A 13,273-nucleotide genomic window follows, 5' to 3' on the forward strand; every position below is an offset into this window, starting at 1 on the left:
ACCATGGCTTGCCCTCCCCCTCCAGTTTTGATACTGGCTACGCCCTTGTGTCGCCTTACGATATGCTTTTCATACCGGCCAAATTTGCCCTAATGAAAATACTTCCGCGGGATTACAATGAGGAGCGAAGAAACTCAAATGGCCGCATAAACACATCGTATAGAGCCGCCAATGTTAGTGCTCTTTTTCTGTACAAAGAGAGACAATTGATGAACTGGAGAGCGAATTATTAATTATGCAAGCTCTGAAAAATTGGATACCTATATAACATACATATTATGCTTTTATTTTCGCCCGCTAATAGCTATTGCGGTTTCAAAGATTTACAATATTCAATCCCAAGTAGGTAATCAAATCATCAATCTATCGATTAGAGGTCAATTTCAGACGCATACATCCACTAATATATGACAGAGATAAAATCCGGTGGTGATTCGGCAAACAAAGAGTCTTGTAGAGACTTGCCCTAATTTCGATGCTGGCGCACTTAATACAATTAATAGTAGCGGGCGTAACTTGGTGGAAATCCATAATCGCAGGAATAGAAGGATCAACAAATTTGCTATTTCCACAAAGTCATTTATTGAGACCGACCATGGTTTCATTACAGAGTATAATAATATAGCCTAGTACAAAGTATAATAATAGCACCTTGATAATGTTACTCTGTAACAAAACCATGGTTGGTCTCAAAAAAGAGTCGCTTTTTTCCCCTGAATGGTTTGATTTTTGAACCGCCCACTAAACCGCTTTAAAAATCTATTAATGCTAGACAGAACATAAAATTATTTGTCGTTATTGTTAAAAGAACCAATCTTCTCCACTCATCGAGCAAATTTTTCGTTGTCATGGTGAGTTGTGTCTGCCGATCAGTCTGGATGAGTTCAAGGACTGAAAAAGCGTCGCGTCACTCTGAGTTTCAATAAGCCTTACACGGATTCACACACGTTTACACAAGACTTCGGATTCTGAGGCTAAAATCAACAAGGGAATCCGGAAAAACGGAATATAGATTCAGAATTCTTTAAACTGTTCCTTGCTCGAAATATTTTACACCTTCCACAATTCAAAAGGGTGTTGCCACTCCCCTTATTGGTTTACCCAAACTTTTTGCAATACCTTTGCAATGCATTTGGATAGCGGGGGGGTGTAAAATATTTTGAGTAAGGAATAGTTAAAAGAAATCTGTATTTAAATTACGTTTTGTTGCTTTCCTTTCTGATTATACCATCGAAATAATAATAATAACAATAATAATAATATTTTACTCCTACATTTTGTTTTTACATCTGAATACATAAAAAACAAGAGAAGGAGCTTTAGGTGGTCTCCAAGGTCATAGGACCAGAATTGAGCCACCATTAAATAACAAAATGTTTGCCAATAAAAACATAATAATGCAGTAAATGATACATGAGTGTTTTAAATAAATAACATCAAAATAAATTTTCAACAATTTCTTGCGAGAAAAGCCAGTCTTTAGCAAGTCTTAACATTACATTTGAGGTTTTATTTTTTTTTAATTCTAGCGGGCAGTAAATGAAATAACTTGGCCCCATGTAAAGAAAACAGTGTTTATATAAAGTTAACTTAGGTCAGTTTGCTATTATAAATGACTCACTCCTTAAATTAAATTTATATTTATCACATGCACTCGGCATATTTCCACTTCTGGCAAAAAACAATTTAAGCACTTTGAATATATACAAATGCCTTAGTGGCAACAAATTTAGGGCCACAAACAACGGAAATGAGTGCTCATAGCAATTTTTAGACAATATTAACCTAATTTTTTTTTTTGCAAAACGAGTGCACACTTAAACGTGCTCATGTATGCACTGCCCCAGCAGATTATACCATAAGAAATTTTAGAATGAACAAGGGCATGATAAATGGTTTTTTTAACCGGAAGTGGACATTTGTTTCGTAAGTAGTAAAATTTGGACAAGGCACTTCTAAGGCATTTGTTTACAGTAAGTCAGTGTTTATCCCAGCGTAGATTACTGTCCAAAATTACTCCCAAGTATTTCATTTCATTCACTCTATCAATAACTCTGACGTTATTAAATAAGTCTAAATAGTAAAAATCTGACGTTATTATTTACCCCACAATTACAATTCCAGGAATGGGATGTCGTCCAGTGGCCTGGAGAAAAGAAAAAGGGCGTGTAGGGATGTTCACGGAGGGGTGGCCACGCGTCAAAAGACGGCCGTTGCAAACTCCTCCGCGCGAGACAATGGATGATTATGATGGACCGTCAAACGTGAAAATGAGTGTGAAACCGAATGGCAGGACGTGAAGTGAGGACGACGGGAAATGGGATGCACGGACAGACAGCACGTCCAGGTGACCCAGTCAGAGATAAAGTGAAGGCCACTAGAGCTGTGTCGTTCATGAACGAACCGTTCAAAATGAACGATTCAAGGGCATGGACCGAATAAATTGAATCTACGATTTCCATTCAAATCGTTCAAAATGAACCGCCGAATCCAAATCGTTCAAAATGAATTGCTATATCCAAATCGTTCGAAATGAACCGCCGAATCCAATTAGTTCAAAATGAATCGCCGAATCCAAATCGTTCGAAATGAATCGCCGAATCCAATTCATTCAAAATGAACCGCTGAATCCAATTAGTTCAAAATGAACCGCCGAATCCTAATCGTTCAAAATGAATCGCCGAATCCAATTCGTTCAAAATGAACCGCCGAATCCAATTCGTTCAAAATGAACGATGGAAGATTCAAATCCTCCAAATTAAAATCGTTCAATAAGAACTATTTGAATTCGGCTAGACTGCGTGGACACTACCTATGAAAGGCGGTGAATTACCATTAGATTCTGGCAAATGGCCACACAGGATGAAAATAAAAATGAACTCTTCACCATCATTACTATTGATTTGACTCGCAGGTGTATGCAGTATGTATTTTATGCGACAGAACTAAATATACACTGATTTCGTAGAACGTGATAAAAGCTTTTGAAATATTTGAAAAGCAGTAGGTTCACAGATTCTCGTGGATTCAAGTATAATTAATACGTTACACATAAAGGCGGATTTTGGGGGGGGGGGGTTGCACGTGCCCCCTAGACGCTTACAAAATAGGCAAGATTTTTAGCACGATTATCATTACTTTCGTTTAATTTTGTGTATTACGGAGATTCAATCATTTAATTTCATTTTAATAACTCTCATATCAAAATATATAGAAAAGTAGCACAGTGATTCTTACCCCCCTCCAGAAAAATACTGGATCCGCTCCGGATTACGCATGCATTATGTATCCTCCATGGGTTCAAGATTCACACAGATTCGAGGTTCAGATGGATTCGATATTCATATGGATTCGATATTCACATGGATTCGAGATTCCCACGGTTCATTAGGTTCATCATGAACGATTTAAAGAACCGATAAATTTCTACGAATCAAATCCCATGAACCGAATCCACCAAATGAACCAAAATTCCCACCTCTAAAAACCACTACGTGAGTCAAACGACGGCCCACTCGCTACGAAAGACGTGGGTCCGCGACAGTAAGATCCCAAAAGAAATTAAAAAAGGCAGCACATTTTTTACGCAGCGAAAAGCATCATGGTATTGAATAAATGTAACAAAAACATGCCTCCCTTGAGGAAAAATAGTGAACTAGCAACAAAGCGCTCTTTACTTCCGCGATTCGTATTCAATTCTCTGGCAGCCATTGTTTTCCATTCCATGCGTAATCCTTCCTTCACGCTTATGGCTGTCTGTACAGTATATTTTCTATTCTCACAGACGTCGGAATTCTCGGGCCAGTCAGCCCCTTATCTTGCCATTCACTCCTATATATAACCTGTATCCTCCTCTCACACCTTTATTCCATTATTATTAGCAGCAGTCTTAACATTGTTATATTTTAGATTATTCGGGAGAATTATTTCTTTTCTTTTCGATCCAATATCGATTGTGTAACGAAGGTGGCGCATTAACTATTTATCTCTTCAGCATTCCGTTTCCATGACTGCAATCGAAAAAAAAGAAAAAGCTTTATCTAATTTTAACACTCGATTAACAAGTACTTCGAATTCTCTTTCTTCGATTAATTCTTCGAAACACTTTTTTTATTAAATTGTACTCCATAAATTGATAATATCAAATAAAATTATTCAAAAGATGTATTTAACCACTGATCTCCTTTTTTAGCATACTTTTGCCCGGTGGACATAAATGACACGGGGTTTCACTAGTCTTTCAGGAAAAGCTCCCATGGGTATTTTGTAAGTACCCGAGTTTAAAAAGAAGTATATATTGCATAACTTGGGGTGAAAACTTCTAGCATGGTACTCCTTACCACGCAATTCACACGTTTTTATTTAATGCAAGAAAAGCCTATTGTATCGCAGGGTTTATGACATACCCATGCGTCAAAAATATTTGCACACCATTTGCGATTTAGGAGCTATTACTCGGAGATGTCAGCTAACCAATGATTACTTGCCAATAACGAGCGGATTTCTTGAATTCAGCTTTAACGCAATTTTCTGTCTTATCTTTTCAGGTTGAATACCAGCTTAGAGGACACATATTGATGCGGATCAACTAATTATCAACGACTTGAATTCTTGTGGGCTCAGGGACACCACCAAAAATCCAATGGGACTAAAGACCGTCGAAGATATCACTTGAAAATTTGAAGTTTGAATATAACTGGAGTTGGATTGTAGGCTGACATTTTGAACGGAGATTGTCAGTCACACATATCAGATGACAGCTGGGTAATATTTCATCCTTCGTTTAAAAGAAGAGAGACCGTGAAAGCGATATGAGTCCAATCGGAGAAGGTTATACGAACAACAATTACGAAGGTGAAAATGAGAGCTTCAGGGAAATTTGTGGGGGGACAAATGAACACGTGAGCATAGTCGAAATAGATGGTCAAGTATCTGACCTCGACATTGATAGTAGAAAGCCGACTGAAGGCAAGGGCTTTCGTCATGGACATTTGCCTGATAGGGACCGCAGGAAACAAACTGAAAGCAGAGCCATTGACGAATCCGGGAGACCTTACCAGAGCTGCAAATGCAACAGTAGCATAAAAGAAGCCAATGTTTGCCTGTGTGTGACAAACAACGGATCTACAGTAAATGGTGGCTCGAAATGTGACGCCCCCCGTTGGAGTGATAGAGTATCGAAAGAAGATTCCGAATACTACCGCAATAGAGAACAGAGAGCCGTAAATTCTGAACGTGATGACTCAGAACAGTGCCCATATGCATCAGAGCGGAAGGATTATCCCGAAACAAACGAATCCCGTCTGGATATCGATACCCAAACGTGCTTCTTAGACGCTTTGATAGAAGGTAAAGACGTGCCATTGGACGCAGCAGTTTCCATGGACAGCCAACCGGAATGGTTAGACAGGGAGAAAATGGACAGGGGTAGAAAGTTCGCTTTGAGGTACTTACTAGCTGTGGTGTACGCCGAGATGGTGTCCCTGGCACTTCTGCTGACCATGAAGGGCAGTATTCAGGCCCTGGTGTTCACCGGAAAGTCCCACACGCCCCTCACCGCTTTCAAGCGCTACATGTCCACGGTCTTGAGGGTGATTAGCTGGTATGAGGGCGACATCTTGCGGAAAGAAGGCGACGCGCAGAACAACATGAAGATCGTGAGGAACATGCACGCTTCCGTGTCACGGAGGATGAACTCTGGCGATCGCGAGGAGCTCCTCGGGCAGATGACCCTCGAAGGTCGCGGGATCGGAATACTGAGCTCCCAAGGAAAACCGATACAGACGGACTACGAGGAGTCCGTCGGAAAGCTCGCGACGGGCTGTCCCTTCGCCGGAGCGACTTCCCTGAGCAGAGGTGGTCTCAAGAGCGGATGCAAATTCCACCTGAACCAACTGGAGCTGTCCATCACCCAGTTTGGTTTCATGGGTTTGATCGTGCTCTTCCCCGAGAAGTTCGGGGCCCACGGAGCGTCTCAGGAAGATCTTGAGGCGTTCGTACATCTCTGGCGAGTTCTGGGACACTACTTGGGCATCAAGGAGAAGTACAACTTCTGCTCCGGTGACCTGCAGGAGACGCGGCAGAGGTGTCGCCTCGTCCTCGACAAATGGATGAAGCCGATCATGAGCGAGGCTTCTAGAGAGTGGGAGCACATGTACCGATGCGTAGTGAAGGGAACCAGGTACTACGTTGTCTGCAACACGTACGGTGGGTCACTCCTGTACCTCAGCTGGCTTCTCGGCGTCAACACACCTCGCCTGCTCTCCGCCAGCAGCTGGTTCGAAAGGTTACTCTTCAAGGTGCAGAAGATTACGTTCTGCTACTTCTGCAAGATGTATTGGGTGACGGCCTTCATCAACTGGCTGCTGAGGATAGCCATCTGGCGCGGACGGAAGCTTGCGACCGTATGGTACGAATCCCTGGAGAAGAAAGCAAATCGTCGTTATGAGAAGAAAGAGAAAGGGATGAGCACACGTTTATAGCTTTATCATGACTATCTATTCTTGCAAATTACGGAAGGGAGTACAAAGAAGACAAAAGAATCGGGCCAAATACATTTTCATGGAGGGGAGGGTTTACAAATAACTCCGCAGTATATTTTTTACAAAAGTAATGTGTGAGCATGCCGGGGATTTAAGCATTGACTACGTACCAGATAAATAATAAAACAAAGTGTTTTCTTGTGCACTTTCTGGAATAAAAAAATTTTATGCCAGAAAGTTTTGTAAATAGGAAATTCAGAAAGAGATGCTCTGAAATATTTTAAGCGTTTACTATATATAATAATAAAAATAATTTTGTGTTATGAGTGCTTTTATGTATACACGAGTTATTATTTATTTTCTGATTTCTTTGATGTTTCTTGAATCCTTCATGGCTGAAAAGAATTTTCAAGAAAAAATAATTTTCTTTGTGAGCCGGTTTTCTAATGCCCTGTGACGTGATCAAATATAGTGTATCTCCGTATGAAACCTATTCGTAGGTATTTTTTAGCCCAACATAATAAAAAAGGAAACTCATCGTTTCCTGAAGCCAAAATAATACGCTTATTTAGCCCCGAGTGAAAGTGAGCCATCAAATTCTCATCCACACAGTGACGCATCCCGTAGGCTTTTAAATTTTTTAGCTGGAAAAATAATTTTCCTTGACGCGTAATCGCACCAGGATCACCCAGATTCGTGCTGAGTACTTCAACACTTCAGCAACGAAGGAGCCATTTCCACCTTGTTACATCTAATAACCTAAACCACCTAAAAGTATGTATCTCTAATGTAATAAGACGTGATGCAATTTACAGCAAACGGGAAATATGGTCAGTAGTCAACAATACTACCATAGACACTTGAGGGAAATGTAAAACTAACAATAAGATTAAATAAATAAGATCAGGACGTAATTTACCTTCCATCAAAGTAATGAATAATATACTAACGTCAATCACCAAATTATATTTTAGGAATTGAATACATAAATAATAAATTCAAATGTAACAGTTCGCCAACATGTTTAGAGAAACGTACGGTATGAAGATACATTCAAAGTGACCAAAATTGCCGACAGTATAAACCACCTATTACGCCCCTTTTCCATTTTTTGAAAGGATATTTACTTCGAATTTTCAGCGACACTTTTTGCCAAAAAGTCAAGCAATCACTAGTAGATTTGATGGAAACGAGTTTCCTTGACTACCGGTCCCCATTCGAGTGACCAAATGGATTTTTTTTTCGGTACGCAACCCAGATTACCAGCGCCATTCGCATGCGTGTTGGACGAAACAATCCAATTGGCGTAAAAGCACACAATCAGGAAGTGTATCAGGGCTCGCATTTTGATGCTGGGACATGGATTCTATAAGTTTTTTCGGGCAGTGAGCAACTCGCGTGATAGGGCGGGCGATACAGTTTAAGTCCACCATTCATTTTCGGGAAAACTTCCAACTTTCGGGAATTTTTTGCACATTGTATTCCATAAGGCCTGAGTAAACTTGCAACCTCGGGGTTAATCACCTTCTTTTAAATGTATTTGAATCGCATCCTCTAATTGAAAGTAGAAAAATTCACAAAGTTAAAGCGACTATTTTCCAATTACTTCGAACATATGATGGGGAACACACATAAGAAATGTAGGTGGCAGAATAAATTAAGATTCTAAAAGCGTGTTGTATGACGATTTTTGGAAGAAAAAGTATAAGAGAAATGATATTTTGCACTCGTTTAGCTACACTTTGAAAATTCAGCGAGAATCTAGCCTCCGTTGTAGAAACACTTAATCCGCGAACTTAATAATATACAATGGAAAGCCGCACGATCCGTCAAAAACTGCTACGGGCGTACAGAAATCGTTACACATATGTTTAACGAGTTTTGAGTTGAAGAGGCAGACACTTTGTGGAGAGCCATTATAAATCATGAAGTGATAGTACTTTGTACTTTTCCACATAAAACTTTATTTCCACAGAGCCGACATGCTTCAATGCACTGAAGCGTTATCAAGACTAGATTATTGTCATCAATTCATGGATTCAATGGATTCAAGAGTCTTGATAATGCTGCGGTGCAGTGAAACATGTCAACTCTGTTGGAATAAAGTTTTATGTGGAAAATTCCAAAGCACTATCACTTCATATCTGTTAACGAATTTGGCTGGGAGTCGCTATTGACTCGGGGACGGCTCGATAGGCTTAAATTGCTTGAGCGATTGAGAATGGATATTTTTATGAGCGACACGGAGAACATCATATTAGATGAACGATTTTAATATCTCCGTGTGAATTATATTGATCAGTTCTTCTTGGGCTTTCAACCAGATTAACTCATTCGTTTTGAAAGGCGACTTGTCTGCCATTTTCAAGGCGTATTTCTCAGTAAAAGTCCAATTTCGCTCTCATTGAGTAACTGTCAGAACCCCACTATATTATCAGGTCCAACTCCAAACAATATACAGGGTGTTTATATATGAATATCGGGGTTTTAATGCTTTATAATATTTATTACATTAAACTTACAGTAATAAATTTTATGTCAAATGAAAGAGCAACTCATACAGTTTTGATTTTTAGCAACAATGCACATGTGCGTGAAATTTTTCCGCCGCGATTCGCTAGAAAGCGGAAGTAGTAAAGATGGCGACTAGTGTACAGAAAGCGTTTTGTGTTTTACAGTTTTCAAAGAATGAATCTGTAGTTATTGTACAACGTGTGTTGCACAGTAACCCCAGATCCGCACATTATGAGTGTTTACATATCCACTGAGGTGAAAGGTCGACTCATCACTGAAGACAATATGATCCAGAAAATCATCGTCGTCATGAAAAAACATTTCCACGGTGAAGTTGGCAGGTAATCCGTGGTCTGTAGGCTTTAGATACTGTAATAACTGTAAACGGTAAGTTGTAAGCGTTTCCTTAAAACATTCCAAGTAGTCAACAAAGGAATTTTTAATTCACGACTAGCCTTTCGGAGTGATTTTTTTGGCCTCGAGTGAACGACTCTCTCACTCGCTCAACAGTCTCTTCGCGAACTCTTGGTCGTCCCGTGCTTTTCCGTTTACAGAGGCAGCCTGTATCTTCGAAATGATGATACCGTCTACGGATGTTATTGTCACTTGGAGGATAACGACCGAACTTAATCCGGAACGCACGTTGCACAGATCCAGTCTTTGCAAACTGTAAAACAAAACGCTTTCTGTTCACTAGTCGCCATCTTTGCTGCTACCGCTTCCTAGCCGATCGTGGCGGAAACATTTCGCGCGCATGTGCATTGCTGCTAAAAAACAAAACTGTTTGAGTCGCTCTTTCATTTAACATATAATTTATAACTGTAAGTATAATGTAATAAATATTATAAAGCGTTAAACCCCCGATATTCATTTATAAACACCCGGTATTAAGGAATATATTTTGCCGAACGGAAAGCTTTAGGAATTTCCCCCCCCGTACAATAATGGGCTTTATTAAATGATAGGTATAACTTTGTTTGAGCATTTCCTCTATATTTGTTAACGCTGGTGCTCTAACACTCCCTGCCACAAGCCTTCTGAGGCGGTTAGCGGGGTCAGAATGTAGATGTAGATTTGGTGTATTTTTCTCCTATGCCGCACACTGAGTACTTGAGGACGCATTCCTGCCGCCTCTTTTTGGCGATGGATTAAAAAATAAATATGAAATCACCTTGAAATTTTCACGAAGTAGAGGCTGTCCCACAGGTCGTGTGTCATTTTTGACCTCTAATTTTTGTAACTTCGCCTCGAGCAATATTCATGGAAATTGGCATACTTATGAGGAAAGGTCCTGTTTTTTGTCGGGTATAAGCAAAAGTTTACAAATTTAACCTTCTTACCTCACAATGTGGGTGCAAACCGAAATTTTGAATTTGTCTTATTTGGGTTTCAATTGTAAAAAAATAGAGATTGAAAAAAGTCTTAATTTTTATGTGACCAAAATGTCAATTCTAGGGTTTTCGGACACGATAAAACCGTAAATAACACTTTTATTTACGAAAATTCAACCATTGACCCAGTAAGGTCACAGTCAAGGTGTTTGGGGTGACAAAAACGATAGTGTACCGACAAAGGTGCCGATTCATAGGTTTATAAAGGTGCCCAAGTCAATGGGATCGTCCAAATACCCGTCTTATCCACTTGTTGACCTCCAAGGCTAATACGGATGTATATCCAAGGCGACATATTTCTCCATAGTAAAGGAAATTGAGTTATAGGTCTTCTATAAATGGAAAATTAAAAAAAGACTCAGTAACGGAAGGTAAAGAAAAAATCCCTGCAGCCATTTCGTAAAGCTATTTTTGGTGCCCTTAATCAATGCAAGCATGAAAAGGATAAAACATGAGTTTTCAGTCTTTTTTCTCAACTATATCGATGTCTCGCCATAACCACAAAAACTCATCGTGTCTACATCTACATCTACATAATACCCTGCGAGCCACCTCTAGGGTGTTTGGCAGGGGGTGATCAATCACCAGCATGCAGCATGCAATTAGACTCCCACATGCAAACCGCACGGTCTAAAAAAAACGTCACGTATACTAACAAATTTTACTACCATATGCTGTTAGAAATAATAATAAAATTATGAAACATGCATTAAGTTTTACATAGGTAGGTAGGCTACACCGCAAGTCATGCAATCTATTTACGAGTTCTATTGCTGCCGTTATAATCTCTTATTGATCGTGGAAAAAATGACATTCTGAATCTGTCTGTGCTACAATCTATCTCTCTTATTTTATTTATATGATCTGATCTTCCGTAGTATGTTGGCGTCCGTAAGATATGGTTAACTTCGTTAGAAAAGACACCGCTCTTGAATTTATCTGAAAGGCTAAGTCTATTTTTCAATATACGGTCCGACAGAGATTCCCATCCGAGTTTATCTAAGAGGTCATTTACACTAACAAGACTATCATAACGACCTTTCACATACCTGGCAGCTCTTCTTTGCACGCGTTCTAACTCTTTTTTTAAGCCTTTTTCATGAGGGTCCCAAACACTGGCAGCGTATTCCAAATGTGGTCTAACGACGGAAAAGTAGCTAATTTCTCTCTCTTTGTCGTCGCACTTTCCTAATATTCTTTTAACAAAACCCATTTTACGATTAGCTTGACCGGTTATTTCTCGAATATGTTTATTCCACGATAGATCATTAAATATCTTGATAGAAAACTGAAAAATTGAAAAAAAACTGAAAAAAAACTGAAAGTCTTTATAGAAAACTGAAAAATTCCCGGAAGATGTGTACTATTGCCAAAGTAAAGATAATTCAAAGAAAAAAGGGACGGCGACCAGTGACAGCTAGAAAGTGTGCACATTTCATGAGCGCACCTACCGCCTCCCTGCTTTCTTCTATTCATAAACGTAGCGTGTCTACATAAATCATCTAACTACCATAGGATTCAAAATTAATTAAAATGGAATGCAATATTTTGCGATGCTTTAAATGATGCTAGCGATACATATTACGGGAATTAATAAATTAATTGATACACGCTGTAAATTGGGGCAGCACATTCATAAACAGGACGGAGATTAAGGGAGGATTTTTATGTTCGAGTTCAAATGAAAGGCTTAAGAAGAGAATGATCTGGAGAGTGGCGAATTACGGTGAGGGAAACATGGACAATACGGTGGTTTCCTATTATTTTTTTATTGCCTAAATCGAAAGATTATTACTCCTGGAGTACGCATTTCACGCTTTTAGATTTTTAAATGACGATATCAATTTTTCGCGATTAAATGATAAGTGAAAATTTTCAAGCGCGCGAATACGCGACGGCTAAATATGAATGCTGGGAAAAGCCAGTGTGACGTCATTCTGGTTCCAGCTGTCGCCGTGTGAGGTGACCTTGGGGCGAGGCTTCGAGCGCTAATACGACGCAGGCTGCTATCAGGTAGCAGAGTACCCTGCTCGCAGGTAGCGATTATTAATACAAATTATTATTTCCAATTATTTTTTTATTGCATTAATCGAAAGATTTTTACTCCTGGAATATGTATTTCACGGTTTTAGATTTTTTAATGACGATATATATTTTTCGCGATTAAATGAAAAGTGAAAAATTTCAAGCGCGCAAAAACGCGACGGGAAAGTATGAATGATGGGTAATCGCCGTGTGACGTCAGCGGTAGGTGACCCTGGTACGATAGCGCCGCGCCGCTTCGATGCAGGCTGCTGGGTGTGCATGCAGACGACGCACCATCTGAGAGGATACCTTCAACACTCCGAGCAAAAACTATATTTCTCAAAGAAAAACTAAGTTTTATCTGCACTCCAAATGCACAGTATCTTAGATAACTGCTTTTTAATGGATCTTCCAAGATTTTTAAATGCATTGACAAAAGTGGTGCACGTCGACTTCAATATAAAAAATGTAATAGCATTGTTAACGATTGGTATGGTACATACAGAAGTGAATATGATATAGTACTATTAATTAGAGGAAATTCATTATATTTTAATCGTAGCAAAATATTACGCTGGATGGATATCATGTCGAAATGTATTAAATTCATTAAAAATACTTATCAGTATTCTGACGAGGTTTGGCGGTAAGGCTAGAAGCATATTCCTTTCTTTCAAAGGAAAAACACAAATATCGTCTTGTATTACTACACAAGTGTTGAGTTACAATAATGCAAATATTAACTGTTGGGTCATAATACCTTCACGATGTGACTCCAAATAGTTTTCATACAATAATTGGCAGTTTATTACGACTGGCAAAAGAAATTCACATGGCTCTAACCACCCAACTTGTGCGAAT

General features: G+C 39.3%; 1 protein-coding gene across 1 annotated transcript in view; it reads left to right on the forward strand.

Moving 5' to 3' along the window:
• Positions 1-6,805, forward strand: part of LOC124162066 — a 69,500-nt gene extending 62,695 nt beyond the window's left edge. Inside the window, exon 2 of the mRNA XM_046538416.1 lies at positions 4,548-6,805. Coding sequence (XP_046394372.1) covers positions 4,812-6,482 — 1,671 coding nt within the window. The 5' untranslated portion in view covers positions 4,548-4,811 and the 3' untranslated portion in view covers positions 6,483-6,805. The remainder of the gene's footprint in view (positions 1-4,547) is intronic.
• The last annotated feature ends 6,468 nt before the right edge of the window (positions 6,806-13,273 follow it).

This window comes from Ischnura elegans, chromosome 7 (genome assembly GCF_921293095.1).
Source record: "Ischnura elegans chromosome 7, ioIscEleg1.1, whole genome shotgun sequence".
In the NCBI taxonomy this organism is placed as follows: domain Eukaryota; kingdom Metazoa; phylum Arthropoda; class Insecta; order Odonata; family Coenagrionidae; genus Ischnura; species Ischnura elegans.